This window comes from Neovison vison, chromosome 10 (assembly GCF_020171115.1).
Source record: "Neovison vison isolate M4711 chromosome 10, ASM_NN_V1, whole genome shotgun sequence".
Classification (NCBI taxonomy): domain Eukaryota; kingdom Metazoa; phylum Chordata; class Mammalia; order Carnivora; family Mustelidae; genus Neogale; species Neogale vison.
In genome coordinates, this window is record NC_058100.1 from 43,810,441 (window position 1) to 43,835,873 (window position 25,433).

Genomic DNA, 25,433 nt, shown 5'->3' on the forward strand with positions numbered 1-25,433 from the left:
GGAAAGTCTACTTCCTTTCTCCCCCGGGATATAAAGAATTGCATTTCCTTTTCCTTTTCTTTTCTTTCTTTTTTAAGGGTTGGCAGTTTATTTGCTGGCTGGTTCAAATGCAAGTTGCAAAGGATTACCTCTTTATCTAGGTTTCTTCTTTTGTAAGTGTCCACGTATCAGCTCAAACTCACCATTTCTAACATAGAGAGACCCTACTTCTTCACTCCAAAATTTTTAAAAAGTCCAGTTTTCATGTATATAAATATATTATTTATACACAAACTGTGTAGAGAATAATGTAATAAATACCCTAATCCAATATCTAGTGTATATGTGTATGTGTGTGTGTATAGATACATATATTACAGATACACTTAAAGCCCTCAGTGTACTGATCCCAATTGTACTCCTCTTCCTACACTCCTCCTAGGAAGTAACAAGATCTCTGAATTTGGTGTTCTTAATTCCTATGAATTTTTCATATATAAAATGTTACTTATTGTTTAGGAATATATATATACATATGTATGTATATATATATAAATAAAGTTTTGGGTGCATGTGTGTGTACATATATAACTCTATATAAATATACTCTCAATTAAAAGCCTCCAGGACAAACAAAAACTAGAAGAATTTGTAAACACTAAACCAGCCCTACAGGAAATATTTCTCTTTCTATTTTTAATGACAGCCTAGCTGGGTATAGTATTCTTGGCTGCAAATATACTCTCTAGATATCCTGAAATAATAAATACTGTTTTCCATGTTTTTAAGCTTCATTCATTCATTCATTCATTCATCCATCCAGAATTATAGTTTTTTCTGAGCTTCTCTCTCTGGATACGGCAGACAAAAGAAAGAGATCCTCAATAGAATGCTATTTACCAGGGGCTGAGAGGTCTCCTAGAATTACCTTAGGGGACCAAGGAGACAATACAACTGCTTGACCCAATATACAGCCTTGTTCATCTTGGAAAAGGAGCAATTCTGGCTGAAGCAAGGGTTTGCTCTCTGGTTCTATTTCCTGAACATGGCAGAATTTTGGTGAGAAAAGAAGCTTACAAGGAAGAACTAACTGTACAACAACTACTGATGTGACTTCCACCACAACTGCCATCATCAGATCTGCTCCACATGCCATTATCAGCACTGTGGTGTTTTTCACTGCATTCTTTCTCAAAGTAAACATACTTGTTCCTGGTTTTTAGATGAAGAAACTAAGGCTACAAAGACCTTAACCATGCCTTTCTCCTGAACACTGACCCACATTCCAAGTGTTAACGAACATCTTCACTTGGAGAGTCCACAGACATGTTAAACCCAACAAGTCTGATATTTCTCTTTGCTTACAGCCTCTCCTCCCTTCATTCCTCTGAGTTGACAACTGGGCATTAAGCATATTATATCCAGGTCTGGCCAATCACTCCCCTACTCCAAAATCTTTCAACAGCTTCTCACTGCCTAAAGAATACAAACTCCTTATCCTGGCAGTCAAAGTCTCCTATAATGGGACCCCAAAATTGTGTTCCACTTTATCTCCTGTTACTTTGCTATACCCCAGCCAAATTAATCTGTTTTCTGTTCTTCAAATATGCCACACATATTCCCATCTTAGCAGCCTTGTTCATGCTGACCCCCACTGGAATGTTCTCCACTTTTCCTCTACGTATCTACTCATTGAAATTCTATGCATTCTTCAAGGTTAATTTTAAATGGCCTGTTTCTCCTTACCTGTTCTTCATTCCCTATCAGAATATTATCTTTCCTCCTTTAGTTCTTTTTTCTTTTTAAGATTTATTTATTTATTTTAGAGAGAGTGTGAGAGCCAGTGTGGGGGGGGGGCAAAGGGAACAAATCATCTTCTTGTAGACTCCTCACTGAGTGTGGAGTCCTATGTGGGGCTCGATCCCTTGTCCATGAGATCATGACTTGAGCCAAAACCAAGAGTTGGACACTTAACCGACTGTGCCACCCATGCTTCCTTCCCTCTTTTAGTTCTAATTGAATTTTGTTGTACATTTCTTATCTTAACTTATATTGGGACTCTCTGTGTGTTTAACTTTTCTTCCTGAAACTGTAAATCCCAAGAGAACAAAAGCTTTGCCCTCCTCACCTTAATTTCTATCACATGGCATATACTTCTTAGCATATAGTAAGGAAATAGTACTATAAATAATTGAATTGATGTACTACTTTCTCTCTTTTGAAGATTAATATTCAAATAATTCATGTTGAAATATGGAGTCCAACATGGGACTAGAATTGTATCTTACACAGGTTATGGTTATTCTCCAGTCCTATTCCATATCCTTGATCCAAAGTAAGCTGGGAAATACAATCAGTATAATTCAGAGTGAGGGAGTTAGTCTTAGCTACAGAGGGCAAGAAAAGGCCTTAGCCAGTCAGGAAGTGGGGAAAGCTGGAAATCTTACATAGGACTTGCTTGAAACTGGGAGGAAATCCTCAGTTAGTCAATAGATTTGTGCTTCCTCCATAAAGGCACTGTGAAGAGATTATGTCACAGTTTCTGTGAAAGATGGTTAGGATTAAGGACACAGGTGAGCAGGTGAGTGTGTGTAGAGGAGGGCATGTGTGTGCACATATGGTATGCTCAGAGGGGGTCATTGAGCCCAATTTGTGAATGATGAGAGATGCCTTGTTCCTGATCTTTGGCCCACTGTCACAGCAGTTACAAGAGGCAGCACTGGGCCCTTGTTCTCTCCTGTTCAGTCCTACTGACCATTTGGCACTGGAATCTAGAGACAATTGATGGCGATACATCTTTTACCCATTTGTTTGTCATTAAATTTTTTTCTTACAGAGGAAAAAGAAGCTCATGTTATTTGTGTAATTTCTTTCTTTGCTCTGGCCTACTCCAGGATGTTAGCCCAGGCTAATCTTCATCTTTTCCTAAATTAATATATAACATGTCATCACCTCTTTTAAAAAATAAAGATCCAGCTCCCTAGCCTCGATGATATGAAAAAACTCCATTAATTCAACATACGCAGCTGCAGATTCTTCTTCGTTTCCTCTTTCCTGACTTCCTCTGACACTCTTTTCTTCCCCCTCCCACAAAAGAAAACTGGCTCAGCCTTTGGACTCTTTGTTTAAGGTCCCCAGTTCCTCTGGTGACCCAATTCAAAACTTTGCCATCATTCGTAATTCTTCCCTTTGACTTGCCAACTCCCTTTAATCAACTCTTTCTAATGTTTCTTTTGTAAGGTCTCTCACATCTATTCCCAAGGCCATTTTTAGTCTAAGGCAGTGATCACCAGGGAATGGAAGATAGGTAAGAACAGGGTTGGGGGAGGGTTGTATTGGGAATTTGGGGGGAATTTTTTCAAAATTCAGTATAGTTTGAGTAAGCTTCCCAGGTGATGTTGACAGATTCCTTAGTACCAACCAGGCAAGTCTTTATCACCTGGACACCTGTGCTTACCTCCAACTGATCTCTTTGGCTTCTACTTCCCCCACCCAGTGTTCTGGTATTTTCAACATGTTATCTATTCTTCAACCTTTCTTCATTTTCCCCACTGACCTCAGGATCAAGTCCAGACTTGTTGATATGCCGTCATCAGATGCCACCTTCTTTCTCTGCAGCTTTCTCAAATATGGGTACCTTGGGGTGTTTTTCATTTTCTTTCCTTCTCATTCTACACACTCTCCCCAGAACAAGATTATTACTGATGACTCTCAGATCTCTATGTTCAGCTAGATCTCTTTCCTTCCAGACGGCACTAACTGCTCACTATATGTCTCTCAAAATCAAAGTCCAGCTTATGTCCATTATATTCCTCCCCTCTTTGTCTCACTAAATGGCCTGAGTGTCCGTGAGTCACTCAATCTAGATACTCATGAGGCATTCTTTTCTCCTCTGTCCCTTACCTTTTCCCCTCCCCCAATAGATCACCATGTCCTTTTCTTTATTTATAATATCTCCCAAGTCTTAGCTTTCCATTCTACCTCAGAAGCCTTCTTCAGGTTCTCATTATTCCTCTTCCGGCCACTAGTCTACCTATCTCTGGCCTTGCCTTCTGTAATCAGTTCATCTCCACACTGCCAAAAATGTAATTTTACTAGAATGCAAATGTGATCATTTCACTCACCTTTTAAATGTCCTTCAGTGTATCTCTACTGACTTGAGAACAGACCCAATAACTGCATACAAAGCCCTTCATGACCTGCCCTGCCCCCATCTTCTGCCTACTGTATAAGGCTCATACCAAATTCTCTTCAGCTTCCTGATGCATCCCCTTCTCTTAGGGCTTTGCACTTTACATATTTTATTCCCATTTTTTGTAACAGTTTCCCCTTTGTTTCTTTTCCTAACTAACTCCTTAGAGTTCTTCAGTTCTCAAATCTAGAACTTCATACTCTAGAAAGCTTTCTTGCTCCCAATCCCATACATTCTGCACTTCTCTATGCTTATCTCTGTCACAATATTTATTATATTATCTATGCTAATTTGTGTTTTTTGTTTGTTTGTTTTTGGTTTTGGTTCTGGTTCTCTTTCCAGAATCTCTGAAGAAAAAAGCCTGTATTGTGTTTTTTCCCCTTTCTATTCTCATAACCTAGACCAGAAAATAGTCCAAAATAAGCGCTGAGCGTGTGTCAAGTGTGCGAATCAATGTAGCTTTTCCAGCATTCTCTCCCACCACACCTCCCGAAATCAGCTTCTCCAGCCAACACATCTAACCTCCCGTGTACCTGCCTGTGCTCCTCCCTGCCTGCCTTCATACCATTCCTCCCTTGGGCCCTGGTGGACGTTGATACCGAGTAGTGACAGAGAGGGGAGGTGAGCTGGGAAATGTCCAATGGAGGCTGGACGTTTTGAGTTGAGAGACACGCAGTAAGCAGTGGAATGTGCTCTACTTTCCTACTTCCCTGTTTATTTAAGTAATTATGCCCAATCCTCCAGGTCCAGCTTAAATCCCAACTCCTCAACCTCAACACAAATACCACCTGGGAGCTCCTTCAAGTTTATTCTCAGCTTTCATCCAATATTGTCCTCAGTGAGAAGTCACTCTTCCTGGACAGATGCCTCATCTTGTCCCCTAAGAGCTCATGCTCCCTTAGGGGTGAGAGCACAATATTTAGCTATGGGCATTGTTCATAATAGGCCTGATAAGTAAATGTCATTTCTTATTTGGTTTATAGGGTGACCAACTATCCTGGTTTGCCCAGAACCTAGGGGGCTCCTGGGGCAAGGGATTTTCAGCTCTAGAACTTGGAAAGTCCCTAGTAAACGAGGACCAGTTGGTCACCCTGTTCGTTAGCTAAACAGCTGTATACTTCTGTGTGTGCAATTCCATGGTGTTTCTTCTGCTGCATATTCCCTGCTCTGTTTTCATCGTTGAACATTAATTAGTATGAGTTCTCCCCACCGACCGTGAGCTTCATGCAGGCAGGCTTTGTCTCATTCACGGCTATTCTCTAAGCACCTGGAACAGACACACATTATAGGAAGTTAATGGGTATTATTTGAACGAATGAATAGGAAATATTAAGCACCATTATATCTCTTAATAATCCCATTTTCATTCTTGGTAATTGGATTTTGTAGTTCCATAGATACTAAATTGTTACAGTGCTTGGCAATCTTATGGTAGTGATAGTCCAATCCATTTGGTATAATTTTTGTGTGTGTAAGCCATGTGTGAATGGCTTTGTATAGAGTAAATAAAGAGAACTTGAATTTCCAGTGATTTTTACAAAAGAATAGAGTCCCCCAGAGATGGTAGAATACAAAAAGTTGTTCCTGAACACGACAAGAGCCACTAGGACCAAATTCTCAGGGGATCAGAGAGGAGTGTCACACAGATAAGAGAGACTTTAAGAGAGGATCTTGTTTGATCTCTTTCTGCTGAGTTCTTCAAATGAATAGTGCCTACTACATAGTAGGTATTAAATTTATGGTGGTGATTACATTAATACACAGCTACAGATATTCATATTTTTTTTAAAAAGCAATATCCTTAGGTGTAGAATTCAAAGCTTAGGATCTGAAAACATTGGAGCATTTTCAGTTCAATAGTAACTGAAAATCCCATACTATTTATATTGCTTCTTCAAATCATAGATACTACCTGACATTGAAGAAATAATTGGTTGTTCAATTTTTCTCAAATTGGTTGTTTTTGCAAGTGGGAGCCCAAACAGCAAGCCAATAAGAGAAAACACATTGCTGACATGTAGGAGCTAGATAAGGACTTTTATTTTAAGATAGGGACTGCCTCAACACCTTGATGCTTCTTGCAGGTAGATAGAAAGGGAAGACCACTCAAGAGATTTATATAAAATTCACATATGAGTGGAACATTAAGAAAACATACAGTATTTTTATAAGCACTGCTTTGTGAAATATATCCAGAGGAAAGTCATATGTTGAATTTAATCTCTGCTTTCTCTTTAACTATCCACCTCCAGGTCAAATTCTGACACAAGGTGTGGGATAGTTGATTCTGTTGCAATGGAATGTTTTCTTGGTAACATATTGTTTGAAATAAGTAAATTCATTAACTGAGATATGAAAAACTTCTTAGTGATAAATGTGGGGAAACTAATTTCTTGAACGGCAAGTATTCTTTTTTGTTTTTGGTCTTATCCATGAAAACTGTTTTGTTTCAAGACTCACTTTAAGCATGACTTTTTCTGTTAAATTTTCTCTGGTTTCCCCCTCCCAAACCAAACTCTGATCTTCATTCCACTGTTTTCACACAAAATCATGAAGAACATATATGATGTAGTCTTTGATCGTTTGTGTTGCCCCTCCTCACTAAATTGTAAGGTCCATGCTTTATTTATCTTCCCATTCCTAGTGTCTGGCATATTGCCTAGCAGGCACTTGAAAAATGAATTCAGGGTTGAAATAAAGTGTGGAGAGCTTGCCAACGTCAGGCTTTCTAGTTCCACTCTGCAAGGACAAGAGGATATGGCATGAGCTGAGCCTCTTGAAATTATATCCTGGTTCCTTATCCAGGTAAAGGATTGGGTACACAGGGGGTTTTCAGACACTTATAATTATACCCTGCTTAAATAAAGCAAAACACCTTGCAGCTATAGAAGAGAGAGTCCATGGTAATCATAACATGTAAGTATACCAGCAGGTTTTGTGGGATTAATAATACCTTCTGCAAACCCTATATACTCCTCTAAGATAAATCTCCAATCTAACCCATCTCTACTGACACTGCCCTTGTCGAAGTTCCTGGTTGACCAACACAGTAGCTGGTACAATAGACTACAGTGAGCTGATTTAAAAATAAGATCAACCAGAAACAATTTATAATTAAAAAGCAAAAGTGGTGGCAATTGAAAACCACAACAACTGATCTTGCCCTGTGAACAAAGGACCCTTCCTGAAAATTGCAGGAATTCCAATCATCTCAATGAGCACTTGTGCCTGCACAAGGGCCACAAAGAGAACACAGAGTTATTAGAGTCCTTGAAAACATCTAGGAAAGTGCTAAGTTTAGTTTATGAAAACCAAATTTCAATAAACTTTGATAACTTGCATAGTAAGTTAGTTGTCAGAAGATCTCATTGTATATGGAAACAGAAATCTCCTGTAAGATATATTTTAAAAAGGACTTTCCAGTTTGAACCAGTTTGAGGCACATGAGACGGTCCTTCTCAGTCTACCTAGAGTCAGGTACCAACTTGACCAAACCTGTACTGGTCAGCTGTTGAGATTCCTTCAACTTTCTAGTTCTGTTGATGCAGAGTATGCAAATATAAATATGTCATGTGAGTGAGTGAATTAATGAATAAAATAATGGGTGAATGAATAGATATGCACAAACCTCTAAGAACTCTAGAAGGTTCATTTACGTCTGGAGCAATGTGAAATACCTAAAAATCATGAGCATCTGGTTGAGCTTCTTAAAATGTGAATTTATGAAATCTTAAGGAAGTAAACATATTATCTCTCTGGAAGAAGCACATGTAAGAATCTGGTAGCATTGGTTGCCTCTGAGGAGGGGAACTGGGTATTGGGAGACAGGAATGGAAGTGAGATTTTTTCCTGACCCTTTTATTCCTTTTAAACTTTATATAATGAGTGCATTTTTATATAAAGGGGCGAGGTCTTAAAAATAAACATTTTATGACAAATCAGATACTATCTTGATTTAGGTTTTAATAAAGAGGTAGTGAGAGTCAAATTTTTAAGAAAAATATATAGGACAAATTTTACTTTTGTAAATTTGGGAACATACCACCACTATTTGGTTCTGCAGATAAAGCATATTTGTCTGGGGCTCTATTAGATCACAGTCTGGGAATCATGGCTCCTAAGGAAAGAGAATGTTGACAGCCAAAACCTCGCTTGGATATGTTCTAGAGAATTTCACAGTGATTTGGAAAGAACACTCTCTTTGATGCACTCTTTAAAACTATTAAAGAACCATGATTTTGGTATTGTGGATGTTGTTGTTTCATGAATTGCTCATTTTCCTCAGCAAGCTAGGCATTATGAATAAAAGAATGAGATCAGTAAGTGTACTTCTGTTTATGAACTAAGGAAATCAAGTCATGTGAGGACAAACCAATCCAAAGAATTTGCCAGTGATGAAGGCTTGGCCTCTGAGTCACTGTACAGCAAGGGTCTTCACAGATGGAAAGAGGCAGGAGATCTATGACATGGAATCATCAACAGTCTTCCTGCATCGGAGGCACAAATAGATTTGTACTGCAACTTGTCTCCTGATAGATGATTCTTAGTGACCAAGTCTGTTTAGGACACAGATACCTTATTTACTTAAGACAGTGCATAAAAAATCATTTGTGTATAAAATTATCACGTGTATAGCTTTCGCTTTCCCAAGCTTTTTCTTTCACGTGTCACATTTAAAACTCATGCTAACCCCATAAGGAAGGATGCTCACTTTTTTCCTGATGTACACATGTAGAAACCAAGGCTCTTGAGAGAGTGAGTGACTTGGCAGGATCACAGTGCTCGTGAGTAATAAAGTCAGGCCTTTTATTCTTGGGCTATTGTTCTTCCCACCGCCCCCAAGATGTTTGGAGACTTGAATCTGGAATGTCATCCTTTTCTCTTTTCATCTCTTTTTTCTTTTCAGGTTTTGACTCACTCTTTAAAATTATGCTCAAAATTCTTCCCCAAGGGGCCATTTCAGAAAGCCTAAGTAGCTTTCCTTTTCCATGTCTCTCAACAACTTGTTTCTGGTATCTATTTTCTAGTATCCATTATTATATTCTAGTATGAATTTTAGCTTTATTCCATTGGTTTGCTTTCTGCTATTTATTCCCCCTTCTTAGCCCATTAAATCCTCTTTATTATTAATTATAGTACCTCTGACTTCTAGTTATTTACAATCTTTTAAAGTAATATCCAGAGAATAGTAGTTTCAAACATTTGTGTGCATAAGAATGATCTGGAGAGGTTATTAAAGATGGATTTCTCATTGCTTTTCCCATAGGTTCTCATTCTGTATGTCTGGGATCAGATCCAGGAATCTATATGTTATTTTATACAATTTTATTTGTGAGCGTGAGAGAGCACACCTGTGCAGCGGGAGGGACAAAGATAGATCACAGAGAGGGAAAAAGGGAGAAGAGAAGCAGATTCCCTGCTGAGTGAGGAGCCCAACAAGGAGCCCAAGATCATGACCCGAGCCAAAAGCAAGAGTTGGTTGGGATGCTTGACAAACTGAGCCACCCAGCCATCCCAGAATCTGCATTTTAAATAAGCACCTCAGAGGATTCCGGTGACCACAGAGGATGCAGGTGACCACACTTTCAGACACCTTGCTCTGGAGAACTAAAAACTAGGTTATATACTGTATGTCTATCCTGTGCTCTGTAGGGGATATGGAGGTATAGAAAGACTAACATCTTGATGTCTTGATGTTTATAAACTTTCGGGGGGAGGAGAAGAGCATCGTATCATCTCCAGTGGTGTGTGATGACAGGCCATTTGGGTGATGTAGACAATAAATGCTTTGGCAATGTAAAGAAGGGAGATATCACTTCTAGCCAGATTATCATAAATGGCTTCATAAAAGATAGGGATTGAGTTGGGGCTTGAAGAAAAGATAGGTTTCAACTGGATGGAGAAAAAGGATTATTTCAAAATGTTGGAAGAGTAAAGACAGAGGGTTAAGGGAGTACAACTACTTCTAGGGGATCAGTATATGGAGTGATGTGTTTGACCTGAAAAAAGTTTACTTAGGGACATGGTGAGATTTATGCCTTGAAAGATAGGTAGGAGTTAGCTTGAGAAAGAGTCTTGAATTTGGACTCTACTTGCAGATACTGGGTAGTTCTTCAAACATGTGAATAATATACCAATGGAGTTTTTAAAAGACTAATCTGGTAGTAAAGTTCAAAGCCCTGAAGTATGTTTAGGGTCAATTGTGCAAATTGTGAGAGGGCCTGGCCTGAACATTTTCTAAACTAGATTCAAGTCTAGAGCTTGACTGGATTGTCAAAGCTGCTGTTGAGATTTGAACCTTCCTGAGTGGGAGAACTGTACACAGCTTCACCACTTTTGAATTTGAAGAAGATGATGTTTTGAGGTAAGTGGTTTGGTTCTGGATCTAGAATCCAACTTCGTACCCAAAGTTGGAATCTTCTGTACATATGCACAGGTACTTCTGCATAAACATATGGCACCTACTTTTATCAAGTGGAAAGCAAAATGTCTGGAGCTCCTGGGAGAAGGCATGGAGATTTGGGCCCACCGCGCAAAACCCACTAAGCCAAAGGGAGACACCGTTGTGCTTAGTTATTCAACTTTTAAAATTTTCTAGGCTTAAACTTACGCTTAAAATTTTTTTATGCTGCTACTCTGCAAAGGTTTATCAATTTTTATCAAAGTGACAAATCAATTTATGAATTTCGCTTAGCACTAATACTCTGGGTAGTGAGAGTCTTGTAATAGTTTGGAGAGAGAACATTTGGTTCCTTTTGCGCACTCCTCATACAACTCACTTATTTTTATTAAACATGACACGGAAAGCCTGCGCGCGCGCACCCACACCCACCCGATAACCAGTCCTTGTCCTTCAGAAGTTTGTAATCTCCGAGGAAGAGATCACTATGAGTAAACGGCAACCCCCGAATCCACAAGCCGCTGATCAGCGAATCTGTACTCGTTCTGCTGCAGAAGCGAAGGCCTGTGGCTGAAGAAAGGGTGGAGATTAGTGGGATGCTAACTTGGGCACGAGAAACCTCTTCCAGCATGGTGCGGCCACGGAGAACTCTTCGAAGCAGTAGGTGCTCGACTGCCCACACTCGGCGCGAGAAGTTCTCCGAACCACGGTGCCTGAACCACTCAAGAACTACAAACTCATTCCGCAACTACTAATTACGCGGTTTAGTACCAGTGGAGGTGCCAAGGCCCGCCCAGGAATCCAGCGCCCAACTCCAAACCCACGGACTCCCTTCCTCGCCTTCCCCAGGGTCCCTCCGCCCGTCCATGCAACCGCTCTTTTCCCAACCCCGACTCCTGCTCCACCCATTTTAGTGATGTAACACCTGGCGCTCTTTCCCGCCCCAGACCTTCAGCCCCATCAGTCGCTGCAGTTCCTCATTGGCCAGGAGATGGGACAAGAACGGGAAAGGGTCCTCGCTTTGCTCTCTAACTGTCCCCTCTAGGTTCTAGCTCTTCTCACAGGCGGTCAGGAGAGCAAACACAGCCGGCCCCGTCGCGCAGGCGTGCAAGTGCGATTCCTGGAGGCGGGGCACTTCCCTTCTCTACAAGAATTCATCGCGCTGTTGTGACGTAGCGGCGCACCGCGAGCCTTCCTCACGCACGATTGGCTGTGGCAGAAGTCCGTCACACAACCTCGCCCCATTTCTCAGCCTAACCTCTCCCCTTAACAGACCGTGAAGGAGGCCACGCCTCACCCCGTTCCTGCCGCTTAGCCCTGCGATTGGCTGAGAGAATAGGCATGTTTTCCCACCTCTTACTCCCTCCCGAACGTCCGAGAGGCTGGCGGGACCCTGCGGAAGTTGTCAGTCAATCTCCTCTTTCCCCACCCCTCGCGCGGCCCCTCCCCTGGGCCGCGCGCTCTAGCGCGCGCGCACACGCGCACACACACACTATCCCCCCTCCTTGCGTGCACCCTCCACCTTCTCAAGTTGTAGCGGTCGCCCGCTGGGGGTTCTCCGTGGGCGGCGGAAGGGCGCGCGGGGGAGGGGGCTCGGACAGCTCCGCGGTGTGAGGAGCGAGGGTGTGCGCGCCCAGAGCCGGGGCGGCGGGTTACCGCCCCGGGATATGAGGGTCCGGCGCTGACAGGGAAGAGCGGGCACCGCGGCGGCGGCTCGGAAGGGACCCGCGATGGCAGCGCCTCGGGAGGAGGCTCCAAGCAGGGCGGGTTGTGCTGGCAGCGGACAGTGAGGGGCCGGCCGGCCGGCTCGCGAACTGGGCTGAAGAGAAGAGAGGCGCGCTCGGCGTCCGCACCCCCGCGCCCTCGCCTCAGTTGTCCAAACTTCAGGCTCTCTTCCACCCGCCCTCCGCGCCCGAAGTCAACAACTTCTTCACCCCCCTCCGCCCCCGCCCTTGCCTCCGTCAGCCCCGGGAGGTGGCCGCGCGGCGGGGACCAGGAACCCCCGGCACTGAGATGTGGCCGTGAGGCGGCGGCGGGCGGCGAGGAGAAGCTCGGCGGCGCCCGGGAGCCGGAGGGCGGCGCGGCCGGGGGGACGGGGCGAAGGGGCGCGAGCTCTCCGCGCCTCTCCCCCCCACCTCCTCCTCCTGCGGCTGCCCGTTCCGTGCACGCAGCAGCCGGAGCTGCCAAGCGCCAGGGCCGCGGCGATGTCGTCGTCGTCGCCGCCGGTGGGGGCTGCCAGCGCCGCCATCTCGGCCTCGGAGAAAGTGGACGGCTTCACCCGGAAATCGGTGCGCAAGGCGCAGAGGCAGAAGCGCTCCCAGGGCTCGTCGCAGTTCCGCAGCCAGGGCAGCCAGGCGGAGCTGCACCCCTTGCCCCAGCTCAAAGGTAACCTCCGAGGGTGCGGCCCCGGGAGGGAGCGCAGGGGCTCGCCCCCGCGCCTCCAGAGCCATTTCCTCCAGGGGTTTCCTTCTGCCGCGCTGGGGCTTGCAGTGTGAGTCGTGTTTCCCACGTTGCTTTCCCCCCGCCCCCGCCCGAATCAAACAGGTTTGCTCTTCAGAGTTTCGCTGATTTTCTTTTCCCCGATTCACCTGAACTCTTCCCATCCTAGAAGATGCCAGCACTCCTCCCCACCTGCGCGCTCGCTCACCTGCCCTTGGCGATGGCAGCTCCTGCTCCCCGCCAGGTAGTTCTTCCCTCCTGCTCTGGGCTGGTCTTTCCCGGTTTGGCTTGAACAACCTGCCCTGCCTTGCGACCCGTGCTTGCCCGAGACCCTCTTCCACTTTGCACACACTTCGAGCTCTTCCCTTACTTTCCCAGTTATCCAGCGTCAGCTCTCACCCTCTCCTCGCCTCCCCTTCCCACGGATTGTTCCCAGGTGTCACGCAGACCGGGGTCTGTTTGCGAGCCTCACGCAGACCGTGCTTAGGAGTTAGCTTGTCTTCAGATTTATTTATAAAGGAACAAGCGTAGCTTAGTTACTGGGTCGTTAGGCTTAAATGGTATAGTTGACTTAAAGAATAGGAAGACTTAAAATACTTTATTGCCAGAGCAGATACACACGGTAAATTTGGAGGAGTTTTAAGAGAGTTAGTATTGCTTTGCAGTGGCCTGGGAACTTAGTTCGCGAAGCAGGGGTTCCAGGGGCTCTGTAGGTTGTACAGTAATTCAGATTCGTCTCCGTGCCTAATGCCGTGCAGGAGAACTTGGCTCACTTACTTTTCCCACAAGGTTTCGAGGATTTTTAATAAAATGTTCCCTGGTGGTCTAGTTTATTCTTTGTGCATTACTCTTTTAATTTTACAATTTTCTTGTCTTCGCTTTTGATGAGATAGAAATCGTCTTAGAGCAAGGTGATAATGCTTCTAGACATTTAAAACAATTCGTACACCCAAGAAACCTGATGGAAATCAGATCATCTGTTTTACAAGGCATGGAAATTAAAGATCCCATACTAAAATAGATAAATGTTGAGATTTTTTCAATCCATTTCATCTCCCTCAAGATTAATCTGGTTCCTGTTTGTCTTTGGACCTATGCATCCAGCCTTAGTTTGGCTAGGAGTCTAAAGAAAACCCCAGATCAAATCACAGTTGACCTACAATGGATCTGGAACCCCATTCAGACCCTATACTGCCCTGTCTCTTGGGGTGCTTCTAAATCAAGGACCTCCCACAGCCAGAATCCAGCTCGCTTTTGAAAGGTTTTAAGATATGTGTAGCTTGTGTTGCTGCATTTATCATTTGTTGTTCAGCATGCAAAAATGGTTAAAATTTACGTATCAGGGTCAATGGTAAACCACAATGGTAGGCATTGCCAAGATTTGAATTCTTGAGTGATGTCATAGCTATAAAAGAATATCATCTTACCTGTTAGGATGTTGGATTGCTATTCATGGATTTCAAAGTGTAAATTTAATTAAAAACGTTTTTATGTCATTGATTTTTTTCCATTAAATTGTGAAATTGTTTATAATTGAAGGTTTGCTGCTAGCATTTTTCGTATTTGCTTTTTAGTAAGGATCCTTAGTACGGTTTTCCTCATTAATATATTTTCTTTTATTTAATAAAATAATTGCATATTAAATATGGTTAGTAGATCAAGCTAGGAGATGCAGCTTTAACAGTTTTTAAAAGCTTGACAAAAATATGCCGAGTCAGTAATCCTCTAAATTATATGGTGCATAGTTCAACAAGTTGAAGGTGCCATTGAATGTTTTATTTGTAATATTTGGTCACTAGTATAGAAAAAATAAAACTGGAACTTTAGATTCATTCTGTATATTTAACATTAAAATACAGTATTCTTTAAAAGGAAGATTAGGTATTCAAGATAATTTATGCAAATTGGTAAGACCCTTACTTGGATTGCCCACTAATAAGAGCTACTTTTACTGCAAATGCCAAAGTGCTTGAAAAGTGCTTTTTTAAAAAATTCAGTTGCTTCACATGGTACTTTGGCAGTGTACTTGATACCACAGAGTTGTGTGCTTCTTCTGTCTGTAGTAGTTTTTTCCATTTGTGGTCTTAACAAAAACCAGTGGAAAGCCCTTTAGTGTGTGTATGAAAGAGAATTTTTCTTCCTGCTCTGAAATACAATCCTCCTGTGGAGAGATTCAGATATTTGTGGGCAACCAAGATCTTTCAAGTGTTTATACTAACCTGCTTATGTTACACTTTGTCCACATGGATCTAAACTGGAAAGGTGCCAGCTATTTTCCTCAAAGCATACTATGGGTAGGGATTAACAAAATAATCCAACTTTTTCATCTGTAAGAAGTTTATTTGTGCAAAATCATTTAGTAAGTAGGTTGCAGGATTTTAATAGGGAAAATGTTCAGAGAAAACTATTTTGTTATAGAAAGTATTTAATAAAAATAAGACTTGTTAAAAGAATTTTTTAAAAACAAACATATCATGTGGGTTCTGAAAATTAAACTGCCTCATTGTATAGCTTAAAAATTTTTTTTCAATGCACCTTTAAATTTTCTTGTTATGTTAATTTTATAAGCTCCCCCTGAGAGTGAGGTACTAGAAAATAAAAGTAGAAGCATTTGATCAACCATTTTTTTCTGTTTTTAAATTTAAGCTAGTATAGGACTTAAATTTTCTACCTTAAATTTTCCTCTAGTATCCAACAGTTAGGAAATGTCCAACATTAAAAAAAAATCTGTTATTCACAGTGGAAGTTTTTTAGCCTGTTTTAACCTATTTTGTTTAAGTCTCTGGAAGGATTTATTTGGTAAAGTAGTAGATGCCTTACATTTATATAATTCTTAGCATTTATAAATTGGTTCATACTTTCTTTAATTATAAAACAGTATTGTGTATAGTAAGTGAAATAGTCCAAAGAGGTGTAACTCCTAATCCCCGATATTCCTTGCTTTTTCACACCTACTAAGTAATGCTGTTGCATGACATGCCATAGCCTGGTGTGTTTTTACAAACATTATATTTCATTGGGGCATCCCAGCAACTTTGCAAAACCAGTATCGTTCATGTTTTATTGATGAGAAAGTTGAGGCTTAAACAATTTAGTTTCAGGCCTGTGGTTATTTATCTGGTGTTGCAACTGTTACAAGTACTCAGGTCAACTGATTTCAGTATTTTTGCTGTTAACCTATTTTATAAAAATTTGAATCAATATGATAGAGTTGGGTCATTGGGGTCAGTCCTGGGTCAAAGGTAAATTTTTACTCTTTTCTGGCTTCTCCTTATCTGTGAAATGGGGATAATACCTTCTATCTCCCTAGGATTGTGGGGATTAAGTGAAATAATGTAATTAAAGTATCTAAAAATAGGCAAAGAATGTTAGCTTCCATTCTCTTTGATATTTGAGAGTCCGGATTAAAAATATTTTTTTAATGAAGGATTCACATAAATGGTAAACTTTCCTAGTGAACTTAAAGATTTTATTTATAACCAGTTTTAAGATTTGATTTATGTGAAATAAGGTGAAGCTATATCATTTTTCAGCATAAGTATGGAAGTGGAAATAGGGTAGAGTGAAGAATGTTTAAAATATTAAAAGCTGTAGTTAGACGATTTTTACCAAGCAAAGTAATTGAGTTAACCAATAGAAATGTATAGATGTGCATTTTTCCTGAGAAACAGCCGGTAAATAGCAAAAAACAGAATGAAATTCGCTTTGAGATGAAGTGAAGAACCTCCTGCTAAGTATCACTCAGATTCTTTGTTGGTATATTCTTAGAAACTGGGTCCCACTGGAGGAATCCAGGCCAGTAACAGAGATACTGATTTGAAGTACCTTGCTTACCTTTAGGAAAAAAATGTTTTTCCCTTGAGATACGTGGTCTTTTAGGGTAACTGGAACAGGAACACTGACATGACCTGAAGTTTCTTAACTATTTTAACTTTCTTGTGGTGGGGGAAATATTGACTAAACTTTTAAGGTTTATGGGTCTTCTCAAAGTTAATACCATTTTCTCTAAATCCCAGATCCCTATTTGTAGTTGGATTGGCACTAAAGGAGAGTTAAAATTCCTCTGAATATATCAAGAAAAATGTTCATAAAGGGATATAACACATTTTTGTCATTTTAGGGCTACTTTCTGAAAGTAATGGCCAAATTTCTTCTGGAAGATTATTTTTTAATAGAAAAATTTTTTAGGATATACTTTCTAGAGAAATTGATAACATAATATCCATTGCTGGCCTCTACATGAAGGAAAAATTTTCTAATTAAGTGTAACATCTTCAGAATTCCTATTTAGGGTCAGATTTCTTTTTCCCCCAATTTTATTACCTCCTCTGATCCTTAATTGAATTTTGGATTATTTTATGAAGTGTCTAATTGAATAAAGTGATATTGCAGTAAAATGTATTTAGTTAAAATAGTGTGATCTTTGGAGTGGAGTGCTATCCTCTAAGTAGTAAACTTGAATTGTTTTTCTACATCAGCTTAATCATTTTTATTTGTAAGAGTCACATTTTGTCTTGATAAAATCACAAAGATGAATTAGTTCTTAATGAGTTTTTGTCCCTCTTTGGCTGACAAAGGCAAGTTTATCAACAAAAATAATATATTTGGGAAATAGATTTTTGTGCTTTGTTTTTGAAATTTAACTTTTTTAAACTGTAAGAAGCTGGTAATGGAGACTAGCTTATTTTTATTTTTGTGTGTAGCACTCAGGTTCTCAGTTGTGGCTGTACACTTGGAGAACTTTAAAAAATATCAGTGCCAAGGCCCACCCTCAAGAGAGTCTAAATTAATTGGCCTAAGATAGGATAGAGGCATTTGTATTTTTAAAAGCTCCCAGGGTGATTCTAACGTGCAGCCAGGGTTGAGAATCACTAATTTAGCATTATCTGTCTATTGATTTAATTCATTAATTGAGACTTTGTCCTTTTCTCTCTGATACTCATGGCTCATTACCCAGCCTATTAACATTTCCTGCCCTCACTTCACCTCCTGCTATTTACTTTTCACTCTCTTAACTTTGCTGCCCCCTGTGGCTAATCAGATGCTTTCCTGAAGGGATGTTAGTTATATTCTGGAGTTTTAGGTATGATGAGATGATAATTCTATAGGATTTTTCTGTAGTTATCATAATTAAAACTCAACTGTTAATCATTTTATACTAGGTCTATTTTTCTTTTCTCTGATTTTAGAGCTGGGGCTGAGGAAAATGAAAGTGAGAACATATCATAGAGGGTTTTTAATTCCATCATTCAGGGTAACATGGTTCCAGCCATTTTGGAGTACAGAACTGGTATTTGCTGTACACTAAAGGCATTCTTATGCTTCTTTAAAATTTAGAACTAATATTACTGGTGTATACGCTGAATATTAGGTATTAAACAAATGAACTATTCTTGAATTTAACTGTTTTTTTTGGTCGTGCCTTGTCCTTGTTTGGCAGCAAGAAATTTTTTTGCACAGTATTTTTATTTCTATCATCTTAATCTTGATTACAGCTTTTTGTTGAAGGTAAAGCATCAAACACTTGGTACCACTTATATTTCATGTTCCTATTTTGTTTTTGGTCTTTCTGCTATCCAATTTGAATAAGACTGGTATTTACTGATGTATTGATTTGAGTCTGTGTTCAGTTGTTATGAAGTAATGTTCTCTGTCCAGAATGAAAGACTTTGAAAGCAGAAGTCATCTGTGTTTTCATATCCCATTGTGGTACCAGATACAGTATTTTGTGCATAGTAAATGTAGTTATGTAGTTAGAACAACTGTTTTGTCAGAGAGAGATTACCTGTTAGCTGTCTTTTGACTGTCTTCCCTTAACACCCCTTCCTCCACCTAGTTACTGATGGTGCTTCTTTCAGCAACGTTTGTTCAGTGATGTTTGATGTTATCTATCAGCAGATTGGTTCTCTTCTATTTTGTTTTTTGTTTTAATGTATTTGTGCCTAAGTCTAGTTCAGGTTTTTAAGTAAATAAATTCTGGGCTTTTGATACCATGACAGTAAATAGTAAATGTAGGATTAAAATGAAGGATTGTTTGCTCTTGTATTTTACGGTTTGCAAATGACTAGTTTGTGACATGTAATGTTATTGATAGGTTTTTGCTAGGAAACGTGTTGTGTAAGGTTTGTGTGGAAAAGCAGAACTGGGTTGACTCACAACCTGGACATGTGTATACAAACATTAAATGAACTCAAATAATTAGTTTGCCGTAATTTCTAAAATTGAGTTGCAGTCTTTATAAGGATGTCCTTGAAGGAGATGAAAGGAACAGATTTTAAATATGTAATTACTTTTAATGCATTATTGTGTAACAAGGAACCTAAATGCTTTGCTGAAAGACTTTTACATGACAGAGTAGGTTTATACAAAATAAACTCTACTTGTCTGAGCAGGATATTGACTAATAAGCAGTTTCAGACTTACTTTTTAATGTATATATTTGAAGTCTTCCGTGAAGGAGTTTATTTATGTGGGGTTTTTGAATGAGTATTGGTGAATTTTAGAAATCCTGCAATTTTGATCATAAATTCTAAAGAAATATATTATGATTTTTGGAGAACTAATTTGCTGAATATGATAGGCTCACATGATAAAATTCAGAGAACCTGTTTCTAACTTGGACACTGAAGGCAAGGGATTTCTTGGGAACACACTCCTCCTACTGGAATGGTGATGCTAATTGCAGCTACTATAACCTTACCATGATATTATATCTAGTTGAGCCTTCTTGTGGTGAATGGGACCACAGAAGTTATTGTAGTTTAGCCTCCATTGGGAATCAGTTTCACTCTTGTTCAAAATAAATAGCTTGTCATTTCATCAGAGAAACTTTCTTTAATGTAGGGGGAAAATACAGGGTTTTTAAGCTCCTAGATATTTTCTCAGGTTTTGCTTTGTTAATGAATAAACTGTATGGACAGTACCTAAAAAAGGTTAAATGTCTGAAACAGGAATTTTTTAATGACTGGACTTAAAACTCATAGTTCAGAAGTATCAAGTTTTAAATATGGCTTCAAAAAATTATACATTTTTTCTTTTAAGTGGTTTTGCCTTTGTTTCACACTCATTGGTAAAAGTTAACCTAGAATAACAGCTGTTATCACAAGTTAGTGATTATTTGAGCACATTGTTAATCCCATGCCTTTAAATTTAAAAAGTGAAAAAGATGAGACAGTTTTTATTGTAAACTCTGAATTTTGATTTGGCAAAACAGAGTGCTTCAGACAGACTTCTTTTTTTTTTTTTTTTAAAGATTTTATTTATTTATTTGACAGAGAGAGATCACAAGTAGGCAGAGAGGCAGGCAGAGAGAGAGGAAGGGAAGCAGGCTCTCTGCTGAGCAGAGAGCCCGATGCGGGACTCGATCCCAGGACCCTGAGATCATGACCTGAGCCGAAGGTAGCGGCTTAACCCACTGAGCCACCCAGGCGCCCCTTCAGATAGACTTCTAATGATAAACATCTGCTAGAGCCATAAGTAATACATAATTTCTGTAGGAATATGTATCTGCCTTTTTAAGAAATATTATTTATTTGAGAGAGAGAAAGAGAGACAGAGGGAGAGAGAATTCCAAGCAGACTCCCTGCTGAGTGGGGAGCCTGACGCAGGGCATGATCCCACCACCCAAGACCATGACCTGAGCCAAAACCAGGAATCATGTTTAACCAACGGAGCCATTCAGGCACCAGTGTATCTGCTTTAAAAACAATAACAAAAAAAAAAAAAAAAAAAAGTTACACATTCATTCTTTTAATTGGCCAGAGGAAAAATTTTGTTTGCCTGCTGTTAAAACTAGATACATACTTTGCCTTCAAAATTTGGTGCAGAAATATTTTTCCTCTCTTTGGTGTTCATAGAGCTTAAAATTTAGAGATTAAAGCTTTACTTAATATAGTGAATAAAATGACTTTTTGAAATTAAATGTCTCTAGGAGCTTGTAGTTTGGTGGGGAATATAGACATGTAAGGCAGTTTTAATTACTGCCATGTTTTGTGATAAGAGTAAGCAGTAGGCGGCTAGGGTAAAATATGGGGGACCCAATCCGGTTTTGATATGTAAGGAGAGAGAGCAGGGAAAGTTTCCTGGAGAAAGCAACAGGTACACTGGGACCTAAACAAGATGTTCAGCCGAGACATATAGGGTCTGAGAGATCCACCTAATGTGAGTGTAGTATATTTGGGGAAGTGCCAACAGTCTTCGTGGCTGTAATAAAGGATACTGTAATAGAGAACTGATGAGAGAAGAGACTGAAGCAACAATTAGGGTCTATACCATAGCCTTGATACCATGTGCTGTGTTTACTCCTGATGGAGCATGAAGAGTGTACTGGGAGATGCAAGTAAGGAACACTAGTTAGGATGCTGGCACAGTAATTCAGACAAGAGATGAAGGTGGCCTTGTCAAAGGCAGGACTTGGTGAGAGGGAGAAACCAATGATGGTACATTTCTAACTAGGGCAACTAGAGGCATGATAGCAATTTTCTGAAAGGGAAAAAGAGAGGAAGATCAGATTTGGGGGAAAATTTTTTTTTAAGATTTTATTTATTTTATTTGACAGATAGAGATCACAAGTAGGCAGAGAGGCAGGCAGAGAGAGAGAGAGAGAGGAGGAAGCAGGCTCCCTGTCGAGCAGAGAGCCTGATGCGGGGCTCGATCCCAGGACCCTGGGATCATGACCTGAGCCGAAGGCAGAGGCTTTAACCCACTGAGCCACCCAGGTGCCCTGAAAATGTTTTTGTTGTTGTTGTTGTTGTTGGACAGGTTGAAGTGCCTGTGGGAAATCAAAGTGCAGCTGTCTAGAAGGAAGTTAGATATTTGGGTCTGGAACTAAATAGACCTATGCTAAGGAGAACAATTTAGGAGTCTTTAGATTAAAGAGGGCATTTGAAATGATTCAAGTAGAAGCAGCCACTGAAAATGTGTGGAAAGGAAAGAGGCCAAGGAATACCATCATTTAGATGATGATTGAAGGAAAGAGGGTAATCTCAAGGCAAGAGAGAGAGCTTGAGTGGAAGCCAGAGACTTGGGTGGCTCAGTTGGTTAAGTGTCTGCTTCAGCTTAGGTCATGATCCCAGAGTCCTAGGTTTATGTACCTCATCAGGCTCCCTGTTCAGCAGGGAATCTTCTTCTCTCTCTGCCCACCCCCTTCCTGCTTGTGTATGCACATGCACTCTCTTTCTCCCTCACAAAAAAATAAAATCTTTTTAAAAATTGGGGGAGGGGGACTAGTAACATTGAAAAGAGCTGTTGACAGTCATACAAGAGCTTAAAAGTTCCATAGGCTTGGTAGTCTAAGTAACATTGGTGACTTAAGAGGCATTCCAGAGGATTGATAGACCTGAAATTTTTGTAAAGTAAGGAATGAATGGAAATTGTTAAAAAGTCAAGTCAGTAAGTATGGACATCTCTTTCAGGAAGCTTGGCAATTAGAAAAAAAATTCATCATTAGCTGTGAGATGCAGAATGGATTGTGTTTGGGATATATCTTAGATTGGACTTGTTAATTATTTGAGTGGAGGAGGAGAAGGAAAGGTAGGAATCAAGGGTGACTTCCAGGTGTTCTAGCTTGGACCACTGAGTGAGTAGGTCTACCACCACTGAAAAGGAACACATTAAAGAAGCAACCAGATTTAGAGGGAAAATCCAGAATTGAATTTTGGAAATTTGAAGTTTGAGATATCTTCTGGAGACCCAAGTAAGAATATCAAATAGATTTTTGGAAGCATGAATCATGGAGTGTCCATTTGGTAATTTCTGTGACTTCTAAAAATTAATTAGAAGATTTTCAAGGTTGCCTGTTAGAAAATGATCATAGTTTGTGACATTGGCTACTTGGTCTTCTGGGCAGAATGGTATTATCTGTTCACTATTCAGTGGAATGTTTGTGTACACCACATGGTGTATGTGTGAGGGAGATCACAAAATATGTTGGGACAAGTGCAAGTGCAAATAAGGTTGGAGTTACTTATTTCCTATTTTCTGCCTTTAAAGTGTAAGTTAAGTGCTCCAAGACCTGAGATCTATATCTTCTTCCCCAGCATTTAAGTAGTCAGTTCTTGGTCTTACTATTTATTGGATGAAATAATGAAGCAAAACCTATTAAATTGACTTAAAGAAAAACACCATTTTGTGTCATGCAGTGATTCATGATTTTATACTGACTTATAACTGAGTCACATAATGTTTGCATACAACCCTAAATTTAGCATTTTGTTGATAAAGAAACCAAGAGAGGTAGGTTATATGTTTGTGCAAGTTATATATAGCTCAGTATCTTTTCAGTTGGTTTTTTATTCTTCTATAATATCAAACTGAAGATGTGTATTGCCTGCACTAAAGCAATAATAATAACAACAAATTTCTAACAGTACAAAGGAGAATTCATAGTAATTGAACCTCATCAAGATATGGATTTCTTTTAGGTCCTGGGCAAGTAGACCAGTATTGAACATTTTTCTAAGAATATTCAGTGCAGAGGATTTTTATTTCTTAAATTGTGCTGATATAAAAATACTTCATTGATCTTCTTTGGTGTCTCCCTTTTAGCACAGTTCCTCCCTTTTTTAAGTAATGTAAAATTTTCATTGGAGAACATTTAACATTTGTTTTATGAATGAGTACTGAGACAGAAGATGAAGTGAACTTTTCATCACTCAGTACTTTTGTCAGAGCTAGAGTTATATTTTGGAGTTAAAGTTATAATCTATAATGAGCAGTTTTAATGAGTTATGGAATATCAAGAACTGATCAGACTGTATACTTATTTCTGCCTCTCTTTTGGAAATGCTGTGTATATTTCAGTCTCTCTTTACATAAGCTCTGTACACACAGTTTTGGAAAACTTGTATTTGTGGCCACATTAGCGTAGTCTTTGTGATCATTATTTCCCAATTTGAGGGAAGAAATAAATTGAGGCAAAATAACTGAGACTTGGATATAAAAGTCAGTTGGACTGATTCATCTATCACTTTACTGATTTTTTTTTTAATCTATTTATTTGACAGAGAGAGAGAGATCACAAGTAGGCAGAGAGGCAGGCAGAGAGAGAGGAGGAAGTAGGCTCCCCACCGAGCAGAGAGCCCCAATTCGGGGCTCGATCCCAGGACCCTGAGACCGTGACCTGAGACCATGACATGAGCCGAAGGCAGAGGCTTTAACCCACTGAGCCACCCAGGCGCCCCTCACTTTACAGATTTTTATTCTGCTGTAAAATCTCCAGAAAAACAAATTGGACAATGTCATCTCTTTAAGTAGTTTTCCACATACATTTGTCCTTCCAGTGAATGAACTGGCCTAAATTTGAATCCAAAATGGAAACAAAATAGTAAATGTAACAGTGCACCTTTTAAGGGGCATTTAGTTTTAATAGTCATATTTCCTTCAGAGGAAATTTCTATCATACACTTAGGAAACTTAAAAATAACCCAGCTTTAACCTAACTACCAAATACCCAGGCACTAATTTTGGTATTTCATATATTTTGATATCCTGTTTTTAATTTGGACCAACATGGATGACCTTAGACATAACATTTTGATATTTTGAGAATTGCTTCTTTTTTTTTTTTTTTAAGATCTAGAAAACTTAGCTTCTCCTGTGGAATAGGAATGACTATTTTAGGATACAATACTTGCTGTGAGTCATGAGTGAGTTTCAGTTTTCATGGTTTTCTAAAATAAACTCACTTAAAGACTATGCCATAAGAAATGTCATATTCTTAACTACCCTATTTCCTTTATAATGGCTTTATTATTTTTATAAAAACTTACAGACTTCACTGTTAAAATCAAGTCAAAAAAGAATCGTACAAGGATAGAAAATAAAAACTCCTGGAGGAAACATTTCTTAAATTTTGAGAATCTTTCTATTTTTTTCTATTAAGTGGGATCATATAATGTATGCTGTTCTGCATGTAACCCATTACTTACTTTAATTGAATATTATAAATAGCATACTTCTGAGAGGAAAAAATTAAAATTGATTTAGATTTGTTTCTGAGTGAAGTTTATATTTCTTGAAGTACTAAATCGAATTATTTTAAACCGTGATTAGAAAAATTCCTTATGTTAGGAGGGAGTAGGGAAAGGGTGGTTGGGTTATGGACATTGGGGAAGGTATGTGCTATAGTGAGTGCTGTGAAGTGTGTACCCCTGTACACATACAGACCTGTACCCCTGGGGCTAATAATACGTTATATGTTAATAAAAAATAAAAAAAATTTTAAATTCCTCATTGTAAAAGGAGAGGAAATAATTTCTAAGAACACTGCTGTTTGATTTTAGGGAGGTTATACATGGATCTTTTAGAAAACCTGATTAAAGAAATGCATCATCTTCTCAGAAAATATTGTATACAATATTATGTATATAATTTTAGGGTTCTTGGATTCACCACCACCACCACCATCCTGAAGCCCATCTGTGG

General features: G+C 39.7%; 1 protein-coding gene and 1 long non-coding RNA gene across 2 annotated transcripts in view; one reads left to right on the top strand and one right to left on the bottom strand.

Annotated features, from left to right (window-relative positions):
* Positions 1-10,940: 10,940 nt before the first annotated feature.
* On the bottom strand, positions 10,941-11,967 carry LOC122918132. Its single transcript, XR_006386560.1, has 2 exons — positions 11,521-11,967; positions 10,941-11,141 (listed from the first exon to the last, which is right to left on the bottom strand). It is a non-coding gene; the product is annotated as an uncharacterized LOC122918132 (long non-coding RNA).
* A 710-nt stretch (positions 11,968-12,677) lies between these two features.
* The window catches only part of PPP2R5A (protein phosphatase 2 regulatory subunit B'alpha), a 64,525-nt gene continuing 51,769 nt past the window's right edge, over positions 12,678-25,433 (top strand). Inside the window, exon 1 of the mRNA XM_044267139.1 lies at positions 12,678-12,956. Within this exon, the coding sequence (XP_044123074.1) occupies positions 12,776-12,956 (181 nt within the window). The 5' untranslated portion in view covers positions 12,678-12,775. The remainder of the gene's footprint in view (positions 12,957-25,433) is intronic.